Source organism: Labrus bergylta, chromosome 18, assembly GCF_963930695.1.
Source record: "Labrus bergylta chromosome 18, fLabBer1.1, whole genome shotgun sequence".
Classification (NCBI taxonomy): domain Eukaryota; kingdom Metazoa; phylum Chordata; class Actinopteri; order Labriformes; family Labridae; genus Labrus; species Labrus bergylta.
In genome coordinates this window covers 17,965,475-17,990,062 of record NC_089212.1, presented here as the reverse complement: position 1 = coordinate 17,990,062, position 24,588 = coordinate 17,965,475, and the positions used below count along the sequence as shown (strand labels likewise).

Genomic DNA, 24,588 nt, shown 5'->3' with positions numbered 1-24,588 from the left:
GTAATGTAGTCTTTTTTTTTTTTTTTAATTACACTCCGTCCTCCAAATGCCAACAATCCCCACATGTCCACTTGTACATTCTCATACAAAAATGTCATCAATAGGAGTTTTATGCCTGAAACGTGCTCCTAACGTGCAGGAATTGTGTCTTTGAATCAGGGACACTGCAGTGATTGTGACCCGCTTTTAGGATGCAGCGAGGAAGAGGAGAAGAAGGGGGCACCTCATGATCATTGCAGAGAGACAGAGAGAGAGAGAGAGAGAGAGAGAGAGAGAGTCAGTCCCACAGTGTTGTCTCGACTGAAGACAGTCAAGCCTGGTTGCTTCAGAAGAGACGCAGACTCGACATGTCCCGAACTGCCTGCTGCAGGTAGGTAAACCAAAAATGAGACACTTGCTGAGCAGACACGGACTCTCTTGTTAACAGGGGATCGTTTTTCTAACATGCTGGAATATTTCGTCTGCTCTGTTAATTAAGCATCGCCCTTTTAATTGGTCTGCATGTGCATGTGGGGGACGATGTCGGAATGTTGTCCTGTAAATGACACCAGCCGCTTGTAGAGACACAGACAGCTGACAGAGGGTTAAATGAGGGTTTAGATTGAGCACGTCCCAGTCTGTTTATGTGACGCCTTCAGGGGTAAAAGTTGAAGAAACAGTCGCAGGTTGTCATAGATCAGCAGCTGGAGGGAAGTAAATCAGCTGAGACCTTCAACTAAAAGCATACGTAGCTGTCTGTGGTGCTGAAACTCAAAGGTTCTGCTGCTAAGAGAAAATACCTCAAATATTTCAGATACAAAATCAGTTTTTAAGGTTCCACACTGTAGCTTTAATGCAACAGGACTCTAAAAGCTGTGCATTTGACACGTTTCTGCTGTCTGTTTCCACACTCCTTTGGAGGATTGTAGATAAAAGATGATGGAGATCTAAGGTGTTATCACACTGTTCAAGTTATGATGTGATTTTAAAACAGATAAATTAGTCAAATGAGTTTTACACATAGAGCTGTTACTGATTATTTACATGATCAACCATGTGCTGATTATTTTCTAGATTTTATTAAAAGTGTTGGAGGTCAATGTCAGAGGGGTGGGAAGGAAATGGCCATGAAAAATTCCCCGAACTGAATGCAACATTGTGCAATTCTTTGTTTTGTCAAACCATTTACATCACAAAATGTACTGTTTTTTTTTTATTATGAAGACAAAGACGTGCATCACATTTCATCTTTATGAAGTTTACAAAGCCAGAGGTTGTTCTAAATGTATTTGTGCTTCAAAACATCTCAAATGATTAATAAGTCATCCAAATAACTGGAGATTATTTTTCTGTTAATCTTCTTATGTCTTCTTATTCCATGGACTGCAGCTCTAGCAGCTCTAGTTTCATATGTGAAAAACAGGGTTTAATGCTTCAATGTCTCACTTTCAGGGCGTTAACACTGAAGCAGCAGCAGCTCAGTTAACTTCCTTTTCACCCTAAAGTGGATTGATGGACCTCCGTTATGGCCAAACAGACATGATTCTACATTCAGCACCTGTGGCAAAATGTCGAATATGATCACCCTGACCGCCATCAGCATTTTGTACTTGCCTGTTTTGCTGTTTGAGGCGTTTGTGTTGTCCAAAGGCAAGTATGAGAGGTCAGTGGTGCCCAGTTCTGCCTCTCGTCTGGTGGCCAGGATGGACGGGGATATCATAATCGGTGCTCTCTTCTCCGTCCACCACCAACCGTCGGCTGAGAAGGTGGCAGAGAGGAAATGTGGAGAAGTCCGTGAGCAGTATGGCATCCAGAGGGTGGAGGCTATGTTCCACACCTTGGACAGGATTAACTCGGACCCCAACCTGTTACCCAACATCACCCTGGGCTGTGAGATCAGGGACTCGTGCTGGCACTCGTCTGTGGCTCTTGAGCAGAGCATCGAGTTCATTCGAGACTCTCTCATCTCCATCCGGGATGACAAGGACGGAGCCAAGTGGTGCATCGAGGGGGCCCCTTCCAGTCAGCCGCCACCCACCAAGAAGCCCATCGCTGGGGTCATCGGGCCTGGATCGAGCTCGGTCGCAATCCAGGTTCAGAACCTTCTGCAGCTGTTCAACATCCCACAGATCGCCTACTCTGCCACCAGTATTGACCTCAGTGACAAGACATTGTTCAAGTACTTCCTGCGGGTGGTGCCATCGGACACTCTGCAGGCGCGGGCGCTGATAGACATCGTCAAACGATACAACTGGACGTACGTGTCTGCAGTGCACACAGAGGGTAAGACACTTTTACTGAGTGTTCTGCAAAAAAAGGCTTGTCTCTTCAGTAAATAAATCATTAATCTTAATGTTTATGTTGAGCACTTCCGGCTGCAGCTTTGCATGAAAACAAGTGCTGCATAAATGAAGTTTTTGAAATGTTCATATGTAATTTTACTTAACTGATGTAAACATAAACCCCAAACCTGTCCTAAACCTCGCCATGTGATTTTTTTTTTTTTTTTAACTTAGCCTTAGATAAAGTGCTTCAACTGTGGCTCAGTTGGTAGACTCGTCGTCTCAACTGGAAGGTCGACGGTTCGATCCCAAGCTCCTGCAGCAACATAACCGATGTGTCCTTGGGCAAGACACTTAACCCCAAATTGCTCCCACTACTTCATCTGCGGCGTATGAATGGGATTCATTACCTCTGATGGTTTAACGACATAGCAACCTCTGACATCAGTGTGTGAATGGGTGGGTGTGACGTGCGGTATAAAAGCGCTTTGAGTAGTCAGAAGGCTAGAAAAGTGCTATAGAAGCTCAAGTCCATTTACCATTTACCATTTTCTTAGGTTGCAAGTCCTTTTATTCACTTTAAAAGTCTGAATGCATCACTATCACATTTAAAGTTGCAAATATTACTTTTAAGGATGACTGTAGTGATTCAGTTATACCCCTAAATACATTTATTAAACCAACAACAGAATGTTCAAAAAGAGAAATATCATACATTTCAGAAAGCAAAAGCAAAGATGTTCAAAGTTTTGCCCTTCGTAGAATAGCACCAACACACTGTGTCCTACATCTCCAAGGATGCAAACCAATGGCATTTTTCAACAACCTCACACATCCTGTTTGTTATGCAGGTTCTTAACTGGGTTACTAGTTACTGGTTAACTAGGTTTCTTAACCTAAAGACATCAACATGGCTTCATCAGATTTATACTGACTATGTATAATCACACAATACTTTATACCAATGTTACCATGGCTGAGATCGACTCATCATAAGAAATAAACTAGATTATATGAGTATAATTAGTAAAGTGTTTGAAGCAAATGAAAGACAAGAAAGCAAGGCTTCGATACTCACTGAGGCAGGAGCGCTTCCTGTTTGGAACTGGTTCATTAAATGTTGCGTTTAGCTGTGTTATTGTAACTGGTGTTTCCTCTTGTGAGTGACATTTAGACTCTTGCTCTAACAGCAGGGGGCTGCAGACAGTTGTGTATTTGTATGTGAGGCTCATCTACATGATGTTGGTATATAAACAGAGGGCATGTCAGAGGAGGACACCGAGCTTACTGTGCTCATTTGTGAGGTCTAGTTTTTATAGAGAATGTGAGGATTGTTTTTATGCATCAACATACAGCCAAGACACAAACATTCTTTGATATCCTCTTTTTTTAAATCTCTCTTCTTCGCTTCCCTTGTTTTGACAGCTTGTGTTTGATTGGTTGTTCCAGTAGGTTAAAGCTTCTGTTGCAACAAGAGCTTGAGAAGTAGTTGATCTCCAGAGAGTTTTCCATAAGCATTCACACCAAGCTGGTTCACAACCTGATAAGAGAGTTTCTATGTAGACGGTATATGTCAGCGGCAACAAACAGAGCGGTATGGAGCAAATAAAAATGAATATGAGATTCAAGGCGATGAGTAGTGGTGCATTTACATCCTATAACCACAACTACATGGCCGAGGTGCATTTTGAGTCTCTGTTGAAGGATGATGTCAGTTCAGAACAAATAACAAGTTTCATTCATATAGTTACATGAAGAGATTTTCACAGGATGAGCTCTTATCCCGTGCATAACCTGCTCCAGTGCAGGTTGGGTGTTCAGCATAAGTAACCATGGTGATCTACCTTGGTAAGAAGTGAGCCACATCTGTAGTGCTGAAGTTACCTCGATAACTGAAAATCCTGCTGCGTAGTATACCTCCCCTCTGGACAGGTTGACAATAGGTGGAGCTGTTGGGAGTGTTTGATGTATTTTTTTTATGTTCATACCCTTTTGTCTGTTTTGTATGACACAGTAAGGAGAGATCATATCTTTTGCTACATCTTCCACCCACCCCCCTTTAGGTAACATGTTCTCAGTTTTTCAAGTGAATTTCAAATGAAGTATTTTTACTCTCGCCTAAAAAGATTCACAGAGTGGTAATTTTACATTTTGGCCTGCACGAGTAACATCCAATCAAAGTAACTTTACTTTTACTTGATTAGAATATTCTAGTGCTCCTTTGAGCCCTAACAATGCCACACAGGTCAACTGAAGACTGGCATGTAGAGCCGGGGAATTTATACTGCAGGAGCTTAATGAGTGGACGGTCCCAGGTGTGCTGGTGGATTTGCAGCAGGAGAGTAAGTGAGTGCCAAGCCCAGACACACACACGCACACACACACACACACACGCACACGCACACACACACACACACACACACACACACACACACACACACACACTCAAACACGCACGCACTCACACAGACAGAGAGTGAGACGAAAAGCTTTACAACACGGACAAGGAAAGGGAAAAAAACTTGTGACAGGAGGAAGAGGCACAGCTGAGACCATGACAGTGCATACCTGTAATTCCTTTGTATTTTCAAGAGGAAATTTGGGGCAACTTTCTTGTAATATGATCCAAATTTCACCAAATCTCGATTTGAATCCTTAACTAGGACTCTTTTAAAAATAATTTCTTACCTGTAATTGATGCTGAAACATAAATGTGCTCCTTTTGTCCTACCAAACAGCTGTTGAGGTCACCTTTACCCTGTTTGCTCTGCTTGCTCTGATCGTGGCTCTATAAAAAGAAATCTGGGTACATAAAGGGACGCTTAGTAAATGCTAAAGGGAGAGGTGTGTGCTCTCAGCAAAGCGTCCCTGAATAATACTAGGCGAAGAAAACAGAACATTTAATGTGGAATTCCAAATAAAGGGCAAAGCTGGAGTGAATCCAGATCCATTGATTCTCTCTTGTCCTCCTTGTGAGGTCCATCATTATCCTCCTCCCCTAACGGCTGCTCGGCTCTTTCTCCTTAGGTAACTACGGGGAGAGCGGGATGGAGGTGTTCAAAGAGCTCGCCGCGCAGGAAGGCCTCTGCGTCGCCCACTCTGACAAGATCTACAGCAACGCAGGCGAGAGGCACTTTGACAGGCTGCTGAGGAAGCTGCGCGAACGTCTGCCTAAAGCCCGAGTGGTGGTGTGTTTCTGTGAGGGGATGACGGTCCGAGGGCTGCTCATGGCCATGAGACGGCTGGGAGTAGCAGAAGAGTTTCTCCTAATTGGCAGGTTTGTTACAGAGTGTTTTCCCACGGGAGCTTTAGTTTGGTCTGTCTGGGTTTTCTTCTTTTGTTGGATGATAAGCAGACAAGCTTTCTCACAACAATGATGAAAAGAATCTCTTACCCTTTTTTTATTGTTTTTTTTTTTTTTATGTGATCACATTAACTCAAGTTAAAACGAGAAACAAATAAATTACTCATATTATTTGCCCTATTTTCACCAACTAGATATTTCCGTCAGTCATGAAGATATTATTCTCTAAATCCCAAATTCAATCTGAACCAGTGTTATGAATTCATGGATGTTCAAATTAAATAGTTTTGTCTTTCTCGGCTTCAAACTCCAAATGAAATGTTCAATCTTTCAAAAAGAAGACAGCTTTGGTATTAAGTACCCATTGTGGAGCTTTCATTTACCAAATGACAGACAAGGACACATGTTTAATATTTCCAAAAGACACATCAAATCATCGCCATCATGATGGAGATTCAGATGTTGAATTCCATAATAAAAAAGAAGCTTCTCTTAGGTTATTATGCAAACTCTCCTGGTATCACTAAGAATCTGTTTTAGTGTTGTAAGTGATTGTTTCCCTGAAAAAAAAAGGTTTTTTCTCCTTTGCTGCTTTTAGCCAACGTTTTCTGAAACACAGCTAACATGTCACCTCAGTAATAGAAACACAAAAAATAATCTCAATTGAAGCACTAACTTTATAAAAGCTATCTGAGAGGGAGAGAGAGAGAGAGAGAGAGAGAGAGAGAGAGAGAGAGAGAGAGAGAGAGAGTGTAGGGAATGACTTGCAGGAAAGGAGCCACAGGTCGGATTCAAACCTGCGCCACCTTCTTTAAGGACTACAGCCTCTATACATGGGGTGCATTAAAGGGGACACATTATGAGGTCTGCATAAGTCTTACAACATAGAGAAAAATACAATCCCCTCCCCTGATATCTCCACCCATGGACTCCACCTCAAATCTAGAACAAAACTTTTTGCGGCAGTCTGCCATTTTTATTCTCGCTGCAGAGTAGGGATGTCTACTGGGAAAACTCGGGGGGGGCTTATTGCATTTAAAGAGACATACACACCAAAACGGAGCGTTCTGAGAGAGCTGGTTTACACAGGGTCACAAACCTCCTCTGGTGCTTGATTCATGTTATATTCTGACCACAGCACAGATGTTTAATTTAGACCACAGGAGACTGTTTGAAAAGGTAGAAAGGGGTCCTCTTTAACTGAACACTAGTAAGCTGGCACCCCCGTTTTGATGCTTTCACATCTCATAATCTTCCTCAGCAGATAACCTCTGACATATCAGATGAAGATGATTGTATTTCATTTCCATGTTATTTAAAAACTGATTCAATGTATTTTAACTTTTAAGGCCTTAAGCAGCTTTTGTATAGCTTTCATTCATGAAATCTACTGCGTTTTATTATAAGAATATTCCCTTTTTTTTTTGCAGAATTGAATCTGTCATAATGAAAATAAACGACGCTGGCCAGATAATCTAATTGAATCTTCCTCAGCAGATTGACTTTGTGGTCAGTTCTCCATGTGGCCTTCAAAGACTAAATTTAAAGTTCATTTTTGACCTTGGAAAATTAAGTAAGTAGCTTTTCTGAAGACATCATTTGTACAATATAATTGAATAGCGCTGGTAGAACTCAAAGTTGTCCCATCTGTCTCATAAATTCATTTAATTGTGCCACATTAATTGATGACCTCTGTGGTGATAATGAAGATAAATGTTTCTGGCCAGACAATCTCTCAGTCTTCAAATGCGCCAGGCTGTTTCACAAGCTTTCAATTACATAAAACGATGTTCCACAGCAGGTGAGGCTGTGAATTTAAATTTGTATCAGCGCTTTAAAGACGTCTCCTTCACAGTAGTTCTGAAGTTTATGTTGAAAGTTTAGTTTAGACTTTGGAAACAAAGGTGGAAAAATTAATCTTACAACAAGGCTTGTTAAAAGTTGTTCTGCAGCTTTTGACCGTATTCTTTAGTTATACATAAATGTTGTTTATTTTCATTGAGATATGTTCCCACCTGTCAGTCAATACAAACCACGCCCCAAGGTATGCAAATATACAATATATATATGATTCTTAGCTTTAATATAATCAAAAAGATGTGTTGTCTTTTTTTAAGTCACCCCCTATAGAGTTTAAAAAAATGAAATGAGCTCAGTAAATTGTACAATTCCAAGGAAAATTACAGCATGGTCATGTGATAAAAATGGCAATATGAATCACACTTTATATTCAGCTACATGCGGGATGTATGGTTTATAAAAAGTTCAAATGGAATTGAAATCTTTTCTTCTTTTTTTTTTCCTTCTGGGAGGAGAGAAGCTCTGAAAGCAGAAGCGGCTTTGAGTGAGGCTCAGTAATGAATAATGCATCCTCGCAGCGAGCTCTCCCTCTTGCTGTCAGATCACAGACAGGATGGGCTAATGTGGGACAGCACCTCCAGCATAAGCCGAGGAGCGTGGAGTAGTGAACATCAAAGCTTGTATCAGCACTTAAAGCAGACATTCCCTCTTTGGAGTGGAGTCTCAGCTCACCTCCAGTCCTGTTAGCAGCACCTGAAACCAGGCTGCTATCAAAGCTGGCTATGGTTGATTTACACAGAGTGGTTTATTAATGTGAGGCAGCTTTATTCACAAAGGCTGATGAGAAGGAGTCGAATCCTTTTTTTCCAACCAGCGTGATGAATAGCATGCATTGAAAAAGGAATGTTTTAAAGTCTAAACTTGCACTCACCCCTTCCACTTGAATTTGCTCTGTTGCTTAAGTCTCAGCGGAAGATAAAGAGTGTGTGTCTATGTGCGTGTGTGTGTATGTGTTTTCTTTCTGGGTCAAGGAGACGTCTGAAAAAGGAAAATGTTTTTTAGAGCAATGCAGTAAGTGAACACATGCAGGCATGAGCTATAGGCCAATGATAGCGCCCCGAGGTGCTGGTCATCAGCCATCCATCTTCTTCTTCTTCTTCTGCTGTGTGGAGGGTGAAAAAAACATCCACTTTCCACACTGGAGAATGGAGATGCCGCACATCTCAAACAACGCACAACACACTTTTTTGACCTTCAGCTGAAGCTCTCAATGTTTGAGAAAGGTTAATTTTTTTTTTAGATTAGCTGAATAAATACTCTCAACTCTGCAATGGTTCCTGGTTTTGTGGTATCATTGTGTCCTGAGTCTCTACAGTGCTTACGTGTTGTGTGGACGTCAGAGCTGTAGGTTTCTGGCGCTCACAGTGTTGGACTGTGAAGCGTGTGATGCTGAGAAGCAGATGGCCAGGTACTGTTGTTGATACTGTCACACTGGACATTCATTGTCAGCTCATTCTTAGAAGTGCCAGCCAAGCCAAACGTGCTATTATTGGCTCTCGTTTCACCAAATGTGAACTTTTTGAAGGCTGGTGGCTGATATGTTTGTACTGCGGATGAACTGCATTTTGTGGAAACGCCTCTCTCGGGATATGATTCTGTTTCAAATACAAAGATTCACTGTTTTGCCCTAGATTTATGTCGGTCTTTGCAGGGAAGAAGAGAAAATCGCAGTAGTTTGTTGGTGTCACACAGAAAAGCATGAGAAAAACTTGTTTTTATCTGGTTATGAAACAGACTGAAATTAAAAACTGATGCCTCTATGTGACCTACAAAAGCAAACGAGACCATCTGCAACAAGATTGGCTGCTGTAGTTTTTTTCATTTTTGATTCATTCATTCAAGATTCATTTTTGGACTTTTTGTCTTTTATTGATAAGACAGCTGAAGCAAGACAGGGAATGTGGAGAGAGAGAGAGAGAGAGAGAGAGAGAGAGAGTGGGAAGATGTGCTCTAAAAAGCGTCAGGACAGGGAGTTGAACCTGCAACCCAAAAGACAAGGACTACAGCCTCTGTACATGCTGCACCTGCTCTAACACCTGAGATGAAACAGCGCTCCCTGCAGTCATTTAAAAGACTGTGGACGCTGTTCCCCCCGGGTAGTTGTCAGACGAGGCTTTTTCTAGTTGCCTTTGTTTAGATTTTCTACAAAACGCTACAAAAGCTGCTAATAGTCAGTAGCAACAAAGTTCAATAAGTGGGATTGAACCTAAGTCCCGCCTCTTACCATGAAGAAAGCCAATCATAGTTTAATGTCGTAATCTGGCCACCACTAATGTCTCACTTCTGGTTTAACAAACTTATTAATTTTTCTGTCCATGTTGCTACAAAGACTTTTAATATTGATATGATACACTTTATTGTCCCCTTAGGGAAATTTGTGCTGCACACATTTAGCCGCCTCCACAGTAATATTAATGAATATGAAGACATAAACACAAACAACAAGCCACAGTCAGATGTGTTGATATATTTTTTTATGAGCTCTTTTTGTCATGCAATATAAAAAGTTGTACTATTTTGCACATAAAGATCTGAGTGTTGTTTCCGATTGAGGCGAGTGACACTTGTTCTCTCCTACATGTATGCATCACAGATTTGACCGCTCACTGCATTTTACACTGCTACAGTAAGCTGCATATGCTACTCAATAGAAGCTTTTAATGGAGCATGAGTCATAAGTAAAGTGTCAAACAAAGGCATTTGTTTCATTAGCATGATGTCTGATGAGAGGATTCAATGAAAATGTGACATTTAAATAGTGGTATTTCAACCATAAATACAAACAATGAGTGGTGTGGATAGAAAATCACACTTACGGAGTCTGTGAGGAGGCTGGGAGATGTACTGTAACAGAGCTAATCTGTGAATTCTCACAGGACTTGTGTTTGTGATGAATGTTTTTTTTTTTTTCTTCTTCTTCTTCTTTCAGCAAGTACAGCGAGTATCTACGCCCGTCAGCAGGAAGGCTGAAAGAGACACAAAGTCAGGGCAACAAAAGGGAGAATGTTTCTGCAGGATTCAGTGTGAGGCTCATTAGTGAGGCAACATGTAGCTTCAGATGTGACAGACATTTACGGCTTCGTCATCGTCGTGAAACAATAGAAGTCCTTCTGCTGGATGCAGACTTCTGTTTGTTATACAATTTTTAGACTGTTTCTGGAGCAAAACATTCCTAATTACTTGACTATAAATAGCAGTTGGAGTTGGGGTTGGGTTAGAAGTCGTATTAACTGTCCCTTTCAATACATTTTTTTTCTATCTTTTTAATGGCTTTTTAGAATTTTTATTTTGATTACCTCTTTTTGAACCTCTCTGCCAATACATCAGCATGAAATCCTTGAGTTGCAAAACCCTTTCATGTGCTTCACATATATTAGCAGTACCTTGCAGTCACAGAGCTAAACAGTTGTTTGTCGGCCCAAAATGTTACCCTTAGACCTCTGACTAAGCCAAGAGAAGAGAGAAGCTCTATAGGAGAAAAAAAACATTCCACTGCTCGATTAAAAACACTGCTGACCCCTTTCCAAAGTTGACATTTTTGTTTCCTGTGTAGGCAGCTACTGTAGAAATGAATTATGCTCTTGTTTGTTTTGTGCGGTATAAGAGCACATAGCAAACCTTTCATTATCAGCTCTGGTTGAACCACAGAATAAATAATTCCAACAAAAACCCAAACCGGATATTTGCTCAGGATTTAAGTGATTATTAAGGGGTCATTTTCTTCTGACATCTCGTTGAAATGTACATGCTTAAACTTAGAATTATATAACATGAAACCCTTTAAATTAACTTTCCTCTGTTTGGATTAGAGCATAGAGCCACATCTTGGGCAATAGGTTAAAGATTAGTTTCATCGATGCTGCAAATGGAATATTATTGTCAGCAAAGCAAGTGACACGGGGAGTCATATAGAAAAGGTAGGTTTTTAATTGACCCACACAAAGAAAGCCAAATTTACAAACATAATTGTAAGAACTAGGCCTATAAAAGAAGTCTACTTAATATTACTCTTTAACAGGTGTTGGTGGAAAACCTATGAGGTGAGAGTTTAGGTGAGACAGCTGTTACCGCTGTTTGGCTGTGGCCATCACAATTTATGTAGAAAAGAAAATGAATAATTTGAGTTTTTAGAGTTAGATGTTCTGCTCAGATTTGAATGTGAAGATAGTATGAGATGCACACATTGTTGCTGGTTCCAGTAGTTGCAATTGTCTCCTCTTCTGCAGTGACGGCTGGGCAGACCGGGTCGAGGTGGTGGAGGGATACGAGCAAGAGGCGGTGGGCGGCATCACAGTCAAGCTTCAGTCTAAAGAAGTCTCCTCCTTCGACGAATACTTCCTGAAACTCCAACTCAGCACCAACACCCGTAACCCCTGGTTCCCCGAGTTCTGGCAGTACCGCTTTCAGTGCCGACTTCCCGGACACCCGCTGGAGAACATGAATTATGCACGAAACTGCTCAGGTAGCTAAACAATCTGTCAGCCATCAGTTATGATGTTTCCTGCAGTTTTTCTGCTTTACGGTTTTCTGCCGGTGTGCACATCAGCATGTCTGTTGTGATGTGTTCAATGCTCTGAGGACAGAGCCAAAAGGCCACATAAACTGGAGCACGTTCTTTATTCATGAATTACACTGCAAGGGGGTTGACTTACTCTGACTCAGTCCAATAATCTATTTTTCATATTGTTTATTTCTGTGACACTTGGCTTTACAGAGGATGAGGATCTAGGTAAATGACATCCTTTTCTTTTGCAAAGGAACAAACTGAATTACCGGAAACAATGCTCAGAAAGCATGTTTCAAAAACAACATTTATTTACATACTACTCATACATTTTTCTTTTGAAAATACATTAACAGAACATATATTTACGTTACCAATTCTCATTCACAAAGCTGATATCAATAGAACAGCAGATTCCGCAAAAATCAAGTTCTTCTTATAGTAAACTATTTGGAAATCTTTCAAAAAAACCTTTGTAAGTAAACGTAAATATAAAATTCTGCATGTGGTGAACAACATTTTAAAATTTTCAGTTGACAGCACTTGAGGTTTTTAAAGTAATTTTATTCTTTTGCATCTTATTAATGCATTTATTTTAACATTTTTTTTATTATTTTCTCTGTTTGAATATTATTTAATAGAGCCTCTCTTTTTTAAATGCACATACCTCAAGCTTTATTCATTCCTTCATTTTAATAGCAATTATGACAGTATCAGTGTTGGAGATAGAGTTATGGTCTATTGTCCTGTCACCTCTATTGTTTTTATTTGATTATTCATATTTACTTTCTCGGTGTAGAACTCCAAGACGGTGAGTGAATCCCTCTGAATGGATCTGTAATGCTTTAGAAGTATTATATACATAGAGGTTGACTGATATTAAAGCTTTATCACATGATTTGATAGCTTTATTATTTTTCTACATGTGCTATTAATATCAGTTCACCTCTACTATATGAAGCTATTGGGATGTTTTTATGTTCCTTACAGTGCAGTGAGAGCCTGACTATTAACTCTGCTCTTCCATTGTGTCTCCCACTCTTTTTGGTCCTAATACAACTAATTTTAAAACAACCCAATAACATTGAGTGAAATGGTTACTTGGCTGGTCCGGCTTAGGTTGCATGTAGCCACAGAAATAGTATAAAGTCATTCTGCACCAGATTCCCGCAACGACCATTTTCCTCCTCTGATAACTCAGGGTTGGAAAGCACATGTGCTTTTATATTGTACTGCTGTGTCCCAGGTTTCAAGTTGTGATAAGTGAGAATATCTGAGGATTATTTTCATTTCAAAGCTTCTCCATTAACGAGGGGCTGTCAGGAAAATTGATAGTAAAAAATTGGAGGCCATATATCACAGTAAAATAACATACAGACACGTGATAACCGTTTAGGTTTGACAGCAGCTAATGCTGGCATTCTAAAAAAATGTTCTTTAATCCTATAGCAAACGTTATTTAAAGAGTATCTTACTGCCGTATCGTTATGTTATTCAAACTGAGACATGATAGAACGAATCACAAGATAGAGGACTGGGCATAACTTTCAGATGAATTTGATTCGAAAAAGCTTTTTAATTGGTCAAAAAAGTGGTAATGAATCATCAGACATTTGAAATGTTTTACAGGAAGATAAAATACAGTTATTGAATGTAAAAATACTCAGATAATACTTATTGAAATATATTTGGCAGATAAATATGCATTTAACACAGGAAACGAGGAAAATGCATTTTTCATTTCATGGGGACTTTAAGCTAAGGATTTATGCCTTTCTAATGTGAAGTCATGCACTACCAAAGGCTATTATTAGGTTTCAGCCTCTAGCTAGATGTCATTTTAACTAGGAAAGAATTGAATGCTAACGTTAGCTTTCTGTTAGTACACCAAAAGTATTGGTAAGGGTTAAAATATGGATTTCCCTTCAAGTTTTTATTGTTCAACTAAAGAAAAAGTTAATGATTTGTCAGGTATCCTTAAATTATTACTTTCAATCAATTAACCACAGTTTGACATTATAACAGCTCTTGAACTTCCTATGCCGAGCATGATGCTGAAAATGGCCGCTGTGTGAATATGGTCAATAGATAACACATTTATTTAAAATCACTGAATTGTAGTTTTATATTTGGACAGAGAAGGTTTGGTATTCTTCTAATCCCGACATGGAGCATTCGCTCCTCTGCCTGCATGCTGTCATCATGACATCATTTCATCGTGTCTGAAGCTCTCACAGCTCAGTGAGTGAGGCGAGCGTCAAAGCCAAGGAGCTGTTAAACTAGGTCATCACCAGCAGCTCCCATCGGACGCTCCCCCAGCTGCTACCCGACTGAATTCCCTATTCCTGTTTGTTTGAACTGGCACTCAAGTTTCCCAGCAGTCATTTTTAACCATCATTACTGGAGTTAACACGATGGTGAGAAACACACCAGTGAGGGATGATGATGCTCTTAAGCTTATCCGACTCATGTATCATGCAGTTTTATGTTGTCAGGTGGCGTGGATGAATCCTGTCGTTTACAGAGCATCTGACAATGTTCATGACATATAAGAAGACTGCATGAATGTTATTTTAGGATGTAATAGAGAATCTCTATATTATACAAAATCTGCATCTCTCTCTCTGCATCATCTGTAATGACTACATTAGACTAGATCACAACTTCATGGTCTGCTTGAGTATGAAATGATCTTTGAACAACCTGGCGTCCTTGGTAGTTCAATACAATATGGGTAAATTAAAGAAAACGTTAGAAAAAAGAAGATACAATACAACTGTCTGATGGTTTTAACTAAACTAAAAGTAAGGCAAATACATCGTGAGAATATTTTTTGTTAATTTCATGTTCAAAATGTTTAATCTTTGCTATGTTGCCAAATCAGGAAGATTTATAAGATCGATCAAATGCTACTATTTGTAACATTCATCCCCTTACAGAGAAATGTTAAAAATGTGTAACTTAACCTTTTATGAATGAAAAAAACAGAGAAATCACAATCTTTAATTACCATTACTTTTTTGATAGGCCTAGTTATCAGTAACATGAATGAGAAATGATCACTGTGGATTCACACATATTTGGTCAACAGTGCTGTCTTGCTCAGTAATGATATGACTTTCAGTCACTGTAATTACATTTTGGGTATAAATTACAGCATGACACCAGCATAAATTAAGTTTTTTGGAGCCGCAATGAACACCTAATGTTATAAAGTATAATATCGTCCAGGGGGGAATCCAGTTACAGTTTGGCAAGCTGTATCACTTCCCATCAGTTATTATGTATTCAGCTGATACATCACCTCACACTTGCTTGCCATAAAATATTAAACAGGGGGTTTGGAAGAGATTCAAGGGACAGATTAAGGTTAAAGGGACGATAAATGGTGTATCGCTCTAATTTCCTTTTAGCAAATAAAATAAAAAATCTTTCAGAATCTGAGATAAAAACTCCTGGAGCGTTGATGTGAAAAAAAAAAAAAGCTTTTCCAACAGGATCCTTTTGTAAGAAGTGTGAGTATGTGTATGAAAATCAATAAGTGAAGACTCTCACAGCATACTTTGTAGAATTAATTTTAGGGAAAGGAAGAAAGAATAAGAATGAAAGAGATAAAGAGAAACAAAGAGAAGCAAGGGTCTTCATCAACAAGAGTGGTGCCGTTATGGTTTTAAGCAGCAAAGAGGCCTCATCATCATCATCATTAGGGATATAAAAGCTGCCACGAGTAATTACTGTTTTAAGGCTGTAAAGATGAATCATCACGAAATTATAGCAAACAATGATTGCGCGGAGAGTGTAACATCGGTCTAAGTTGGCCAGCTGTCAGCAATCAGTGTTTTTAATCAAACGTTTTTAGGCAGATTTTTAAAAATTAAAACATTTAAAGATTAGTAAGACCAATTAGCAACAAAAAATGAAGCTGTTTCACATGAAAAGCTGCGTTTATCTCACAATCTCCTTTGGATGTCCGGAGGGGCTGCAAGCTGAGCTGCAGCTAATGTGAATTGTGGCTAATTTGAGCTGCTGTTAACATGAGCTGCGACTGATTATTTCAGTTTGGGCTCAGCTTGTTTCTAGATCACTTCTTCAACGTAGTGAGCCAGGCCTATAACAATTATAGCAACCACATCATGTTAGTACAGGGTAAGTAATTTACAGCTGATAAACATAGTAACAGTGTTGTTGTTTTTTTTTTCGTATGAGAAAGGAAAGAGCTGCCGACGCACGTACCTGGTCTGCTGTTTAACATAAACGGATTGAAAGCATGGCCTTTTAATGACATTAAGCTGACATCTTACTTCAAGGAGCAACTAAAAAACCTGCTTACTCTGCTTCTAGCTTGCATTACACTGAATTGATAGGGTGTGGTTTGGACATAACATGCTGTTCTTTTAACGTTTGAATCACTTTTGTGTCATTCACTCATCGTGTTCGTGTTAAACAATACAAAAAGAAGACATGCATTGGAGTAGTTGTGCCACTTTTCTGCTTGAGGAGACACAATGTCAGTGGCACAGCATTCTAGACCGACTCTAATTGAGTCCTGACTCATAAACGCAGAAACGGGTAGTCTTGCCATGGTAACAAGGTTTCTTTGAAGCCATTTTCCGAGGCTTCCAGTTCTTTTAAAGCAGTCTCCCGCTGAGACAAAGAGGCGTGTAGCTGGCTGCCTGTTTTTCAGAGAATAATTACAAGAATATATCAGCGAGCACCCTATCACTCCTTTGTAATATGATAAGTCATGCTAGACACACCTGTTCAGAACGAAGCTGGAAAATATTTGTGTGACACATAACATGCTACTGCTCGCAGCAATGAAGCACCCCCTGTAAGGCTTTTCCTGTAATCTTTAAAAACAAACAAAAAAAAAAAGAAGCAAGTCCTGGAAATGGATTCTTAACTGTTTTCTCGTGTGTGGACAGGTTATGAAAGTCTTGAGGACAACTACGTTCAAGACAGCAAGATGGGCTTCGTCATCAACGCCATCTATGCCATGGCCCACGGGCTGCATGACATGCACACTCACCTTTGCCCCGGCCATGTGGGTCTCTGTGACAACATGTTGCCTGTCGATGGGAGCCACTTGCTTGATTTTCTCCTCAAGACATCCTTCGCGGGGGTCTCTGGAGAGGACATTTGGTTTGATGAGAACGGGGACTCACCTGGGAGGTAAAATACTCTTCATCTTTGATCCTTAAGATTCAGTGAAGTCCAATATTTTGGTTTGCCAGAAATGTTATCCCTTACCGTAAGTGACCCACAACCAGTGGTGGAAGAGATGATTCAGAGCCTTTATTTAAACACTTTACCTGGATGCATCTTAGTTGATTCTGCCAAATCTTTACAATTCTACTGCCGTTCTCTGCTGAGGATGACCCCCCCCCCCCCCCCCCCCCCCCCCCCCCCTTAGCTTTGACAAACAAATCCATGCAGGTTGAAAATTCATCACTACCTGTGTGACAGCCATGACTGCCTTTGGAGACACTACATTTAAAAAGAGTCAGATATACTTTGAAATACAAAAATACTGCATAGTGTTGTCTTTTGGCAGATTTTTCAGCTGGTTCCGAAAACTGCCGATAGAATAACAGTTCTTCATATTCTCACAGAGCTTTCCACTGAGTTGTTGCTTTCACACAGAAAGCTGACTTAAGGGTTCTGAACAATCTCGAGTAGGAGATATTCTGAAGGATTTTTTGGGCTCCTCTGATTTAACCACTCTTAATCTCTTGTCTTTCTAACCACTATCAGGTACGAGATAATGAACTTCCAGCGTGTGGAGCCTGGTGTTTATGACTACATCAACATCGGATCCTGGCATGAAGGCGTCCTCAGTCTGGATGATGAAATGATGCAGATGAACCGCAGTGACATGGTCCGCTCTGTCTGCAGCGAGCCCTGCTCCATAGGAGAGATAAAGGTGTGGGACAAAACCTCCAGATACTATCCTGTTAATGATGCATGTTGCCTCTGAACCTCCATGTTTTATCTTTACAATGTTTTTACTGTTCTTTGAACATTAGAACTACAATTCTACAGGACCAAAAAAAGAATACTTGCATAAAGTTGACTGTTTAGGACTTGATCTTTAAATCACACCCTGATTCGATCCCGCCCAGCCCTACTCTTAACTCGCCAATGACATCACTGCACCAGGACCAGCTGCGAGATGTGGACGCCCTAATCTTTTTTTGTCTGACTCATTTTTAGATGGAAACAATCTCAGAGTATAGGCCCCCTAGTGGAAAATATTTGACATTTCTCTGCATGTTTTGTCGGCCAGGTGATCAGGAAGGGAGAAGTGAGCTGCTGCTGGATCTGCACTGCCTGTAAGGACAATGAGTACGTCCAGGATGAGTTCACATGTAAGGCCTGTGAGCTGGGCTGGTGGCCGGACAAAGAACTGGAAGGTAAGGTTGAAATCTCTCTACTTACAAAAACTGACCTGCAATGCAATGCAAACACTGTCTACGAGGGTATAATGGGTACTGATACTACCTTAATCTTAATCAGAACTGCCCCCTCTGTTGGCTTTACATACTTTAAAGGCGTTTCTTGTATTATTTCGGTCTTTTTTGTGTGTTTATTCGTCTAGTTTATAATTGCCTTTCTTTATGTTATTTTCTTCATTGTACAGCACTTTGGTCTGCTGCTGCTTTTTTTTTTCATAGGTTTTTAAAAAACTAGACTTGACCTAATATGTATGTAATGTCATTAAGAAACTTATAATGTATAATGTGATTGCCCCATTGGCAGATTTATTTTGACTTATAACAATCATCTCAGGCCTTGCTTTTTCCTTTTCTCACATTTCAAAATAAGATTTTTATCTGGAACTTGTCTGCCAAATGAAACTAGATAAATACACTTTCTAAGATGTGAGTGTTTGCGATGTACAAACCAAATGTTCCTCACAGCAGGTTTAAATCCCCTATCCATATTAATGCAATGCGGTATCTTAATTCTGATGAATAATAAAAAATGTTGTCCTGCAAGTTTCATCCTTAAATAGAGATAAATGTAAATTATTGCATTGGCCACAGGCTGAGTTCCTGTTGCATGACTGATGTTTTTTAGCGATAAAGGGGAAACTTTTTTGGTCTTGTCTGCGCTGTAGAAAGTTAAGTTCTTAAGAGCCTTTTCTCTTCTCATCCCTCCAACTGTTCTCCGCACAGCTTGTCCTGCTACGAATTTTGCAGCACTATTTCATAAACCTGCTACGTCCTATTTTCATCGCTTTCCCATGACACCTGAGAGCCATTCATCATCTTCACCGTTTTATCCGACAGCAGCCCTACTTCACTTACCACTCTTCTGGCCCACTTTCAAAGGCCTTCTGTTCTGTTCAAAGACAAGACACTCTCTTAATAGGATCATCCTGCCTCTCTCCATGCTGTTTCGCTTTTTTTTTCTTTATTTTTCTTTAACCTTTAGTTGCACTTGAAGACGAGAAAATGTGAAGCTCTGGGATGACATGAAAATTATTCCTGTGCAGTTTTTCTCACCCCAACCCTCCTGCTGGTAAACAATGAATAAATAAACCTGCTTAAATTAGTTGTTCAAAGTGTTTTCTCAACATTAGGCATGAAAGAGATGTTTTTTGGATCCATGAAAAAGACAGTGATTTACTTTGTCCTGCTGCATAGCCCTCTTTCCCTGGCCACAACCCAGCCTGGCCATGGCTCAGTAGAAGGGGGGTTTATTTATAGTTGAGCTAAAAACCTACTTTGGGACCCACTGTATTTTCTCTGGCTTACACATATTTAACTTATTTTATATGTGCCCATACAATAAGGCCTCGAAATCTGAAAGTTGTTGTATAATTTTTCTCAAAATGAACTGTTTTGTTGAAGTTTTCGTTCTCCAGAAAACACAAATGTTACCACCATGCTCATACTGATATGAAGAAATGTGTATGATCTGCTCTTAATATATTGAGCTTGTGTGTTTATATTGTCCTGTTTTTATCCTTTTCAGTGTGTGAACCGATCCCTCTGCGCTACCTCGAGTGGAGCAACCCAGAGTCCATTATCCAGGTGGTTTTCTCCTGCATGGGCATCCTGGTCACGTCATTTGTCACCTTAGTCTTTGTCTTGTATCGTGACACACCTGTGGTCAAGTCCTCCAGCCGGGAGCTCTGCTACATCATCCTGGCTGGGATCTTCCTGGGCTATCTGTGTCCTTTCACCCTCATCGCCCGTCCCACAGTGGCCTCCTGCTACCTCCAGAGGCTGCTTGTTGGACTCTCGGCTGCGATGTGCTACTCTGCCCTGGTCACCAAAACCAACCGCATCGCACGTATCCTGGCCGGAAGCAAGAAGAAGATTTGCACCAGGAAACCGAGGTTCATGAGCGCTTGGGCTCAAGTTGTCATTGCCTCCATCCTGATCAGTGTCCAGCTCACCTTGGAGGTCACCCTCATCATCATGGAGCCTCCTGAACCCATTAAGTCCTACCCAAGCATCAAAGAAGTCTTCCTCATCTGCAACACCAGCAATGTTGGTGTTGTGGCGCCTCTGGGCTACAACGGCTTGCTCATCATGAGCTGCACTTACTACGCCTTCAAGACCCGCAACGTTCCAGCTAATTTCAACGAAGCCAAATACATCGCCTTCACCATGTACACCACCTGTATCATCTGGCTGGCGTTTGTGCCCATCTACTTTGGCAGCAACTACAAGATCATCACCACGTCCTTCTCTGTGAGCCTCAGTGTGACTGTAGCTTTGGGCTGTATGTTCACGCCAAAGATGTACATCATCATCTGCAAGCCGGAGCGAAATGTGCGCAGCGCCTTCACCACATCTGATGCTGTGCGAATGCACGTCGGCGACGGCAAGATAGTCTGCAGAAGCAACAGCCTGCTCAACATGTTCAAGAGGAAGAAGAACACTGGAAACGGCAGGTATGTTCATTAATTGAATCTGTGAGTCGTGCTCCTGAGGCACCTAAGGGATGCTGGTTTTACTGTAATTCCCTCTCTAAGGGAAGCTGATGTCTTACTGTATTCACTTTCAAAGGGACACCTGTTGTAAAGTGTGACGGATATAGGTCAGTGCTCAATTCACACAGCCATTTTAACCTTTGAACTTTTGATACAATTAAAACAAGCATCTCTGTGTGCTAAAGGATAACAAGTGGGATGTCAAACAGAGAAAACAGGGTTTCTGCAGAGTTTACAAAACAAAAACGTTTTTGTGACCAGCTATATAACAGCAGGGTTACAGTGGCCTCAAATTATTTCTCTAAAATGATTTATGACATTATGGACTGATGGAGCCTCTGTTTTAACCAGTAACAGTGCTACTAATTGTAATAAGTCTACTGGTTCTTGCAACATTCTCCCTGTTACATCACACATTTTACAAAACCATTTTAGGATGAAAGGCTCTGGTCGGCAAAAAGGAATGATATTTTTTTTGTAAATTGAATTTAAAGCTATTTTAAGGATTGTGTCCCCTAACACCGTTTTTTGCACTGGCAGCCCCCATGATCTCACATTCAGAGCGCTTGTGGCGAGCGCTGACTGTCGCTAGATTATGCAAGTCTTCTCACAGCACCTCCACCTCCTTTTATTCAAGGATATTATTACAAAGAAAACATAAAAACAGTGTCAAGTATTGTGTACTGGAATAGGCAGAAGCTCTAGATCTGGAAATGGCAACCAAGAACAAAACAATACTGGGTGTACAGGCCTTTAGTTTCTCCTTCATCATTGGTCTCAGAAGTTCCACCCATATTTGATTTTGATTGGTGGGTGAGAGAACTGATATTGACAAGTGAGGTGATATTCCAAAATTTGAAGTATTTTGAGCGCTGTGAGTTTACGACAAAAAACAGCTGACACCTAGGGCATTTTTTGCACTTAGTATGCTGAAAACACTGTACTGCAGTAATTTAAAAAAAAGATACTACCATCGCAAATAATGCTATTAGAGGTCACAGGCCCTTAATTTCAACTTAGGCCATTTTTGTCTTCAGTAAACTGACTTTAGTGGAGGTGGGTGGGTCGAATTTTTATAGAACTGCAGATACCCTGGAACATTATGTATGATATGATGATGAATATAAATATATATTTGAATAATTAGTTTTTGCTTACGTGAACCACAGATGCTATTTGTGTCTCCTTTTTCTGGGTTCCTGTGCAGTAACAGCCGTCTTTATTTTGTTCATAGTTCTAATGGAAAGTCTGTGTCATGGTCTGAACCAGGTGCAAGACATCCTCCAAAAGGGGATCACACATGGCACAGACTGTCAGTGCATGTGAAGAGACAGGAAGCAGGTTCCAATCAGATGGCTGTCATCAAACCCTTAACTAATACCTACCAAAACAGAGGCCTGGAGTTCTCAGACCTTAGCACCAAGACTTTATACAATGTGGCAGAGGAGGACGAGGGCGATCCCGTCAGATACAATTACAATCCCCCCGTCACTCCCCCCATGATGGCACACGGGCAGATTCCCCACTGTGGGCTGATAAAAGACCAGGGAAATGAGATTGAGCTGTATACCCCTGAGCATTTACGGCCACTGAGCATTATCTCCCAACACAACATCATGGACCACCTGCAGGAGGAGAGGCTGGTTGGTAAATTCAACAGGGACTTCCCTGAGTTTAATGATTTGATAAGCATGCCCGAAGCTGTTAGTGGTGGCATGCCTGTGTACCACCAGGCCCACCTCATCCAGCAGGAACCAGTCCTGCCTTTGCACCTCGACCCGTTCGATGAGGAGCCCAACTCCCCTCTAGAGGACGAGGAGGAGATGGAGAATGAGCACTTTGGCCTTCTTCACGGCTACATGTACAACAACGCTGAGATTCATGACGAGGAGGATTTTGTTGAGGTCAAATTAGCCATGGATGACTCTCTGGCTCTGATGCCTCCCTCTCCTTTTCGAGATTGCGCTGCTCCTCCGATGAGCCCTTTTCCCAACTCGCCTGTGTCTGAGTCGATTTTGTGCAGTCCTCCAAATGTGACATACGCCTCTGTCATCCTCAGAGACCTAAAGCAAAGCTCCTCAACTCTATGAGTGTATTCGCCAATCATAACCTGTTGTAATATATCCAGAAGTTCATAATGACTTGTGTTGTACATGATGATAAGGAAAGAGTCAGTCTGTGGACTGACAGGTCCTTTTTCACTCTGTAATTGATAGCTTTTACATGATAAGGGTGAACAACAAGGCGCCATATTTTAAAATTATTTTCGATGTTGTCTACAATATGAGGATTTGTCTTACAAACGTATGCTAACATAAGCTTTTAAGAGAAACTAGATTTTGTGCTTATACGACAAACAACTAAGATTATCTGTATGTACATTTATTATTATGAATAGATTCATAGGGAAAAATAGGCAACAAAACAAGCTGATGACTTTACTGATTCTAAACAGGAAACGTTTAGGATGAATATCATTTGTGTGTAATGTAAAATGTTGCAATTTGTAAACAATATTTTACAATATGTGTGTGTTTTGTATACCAGGAAACGAAGGGAACTTGCGTTTGATATTTTGGAAAATATAAGCATTTGCTTTCTGAAATGTAAGTTGATGAGAAAGCATTTATATCATTGTACGATCTGTCTGCTAAGAACAAAGCAGCAGCTAACAGCTATTAGCTTAGTTTAGCAAAAAAAGACTAGACAGGGGAAAACAGCAGTACTCTGCACAAAAGCGTCGTTTTCACATACACTGCTACATCAGTCATTTTTGCACTTTGGTTTTTGTATGGATTTAAACAAAAACATATAAAGTGGTTACTTGTGACTTTCAAATGTGCTGATCGGGTGACAGTGTGATATTTAGATATGTAGGTGAGCTGTTCCCCCAGTTTAAACTTGTTTTGCTAAGCTAACCACTTACTGGCGTTAGCTTCAATATCAGGGTATAGACGTAAGATTGGGGTAATTTTTTCACCTTAACTTTGGTTACAAAGTAAATAACTATATTCCCAAAATGTTAAACTTGATAAAAGAATAAATTATCCGTGATTTTTTTGATAGATACAGTACTGCCAGGCAACGCATTGACTGTATCACGAATGTAGCAGCAGACAAGTGCCACATTTTCATCAAATTCTTTATTGTTTTGTATGTTTATCTAATTTTTATGGTCTTGAAATGCCATTTAGAGTAGTTTCAAGTTTGTATCTTTTATATTAAGACATCTGATTTCATAATTGTATAGATTTATGTATAAGAAATGACATACATATGTTTTGTGAATGTATGAATTGTGTGTCATATTTTGGTATTAAGCTGTTATCTTTATGCATTACAGTATAAACTCATTTGCTGTTTATGCTTCCATTGTGCGATGGGTTGTGTACGCCAATCAATTTCCTGAATATTAAGACTTTAAGAGCCTATCAAAACTGTATAATGTGAAGTGCTAATGTTACCGTTAAAAGAACAACTTGAATAAGGTATTTGCAACCTGAGATATACGCAGTATTAATAAAGTCTGCCATTTAAACAAATCTTAACTGTAGAACATTTAACAGGACACTTGTTTAACTGGAGTAAAGTAAGTTTTCTATGTGTTTGTGTCCTGTTTTTCCTGCATGGTGAAACATTAAGAGACTTTGAATTAACTTGGTCAATTCCAAAAGGTATTTTAGAACCAAAGGTCAAAGATTTATGAGGTAAG

At 40.2% G+C, this 24,588-nt stretch overlaps 1 protein-coding gene across 2 annotated transcripts; it reads left to right on the top strand.

The window, feature by feature from the left end:
• Positions 1-115: 115 nt before the first annotated feature.
• Positions 116-24,480, top strand: grm1b (glutamate receptor, metabotropic 1b). Of its 2 annotated transcripts, none has more exons than XM_065966515.1 (9): positions 116-370; positions 1,432-2,262; positions 5,289-5,538; positions 11,652-11,887; positions 16,855-17,101; positions 17,684-17,852; positions 18,216-18,342; positions 19,910-20,837; positions 22,146-22,394. In XM_065966515.1, the coding sequence occupies exons 2-9, from the start codon at positions 1,548-1,550 to the stop codon at positions 22,252-22,254; spliced, it is 2,781 nt and encodes a 926-aa protein (XP_065822587.1). In that variant the 5' UTR covers positions 116-370; positions 1,432-1,547; the 3' UTR covers positions 22,255-22,394. The 2 variants fall into 2 exon arrangements, with proteins under 2 accessions (XP_065822587.1, XP_029131652.1); XM_029275819.2 differs by having other exon boundaries at positions 138-370; positions 22,111-24,480.
• The last annotated feature ends 108 nt before the right edge of the window (positions 24,481-24,588 follow it).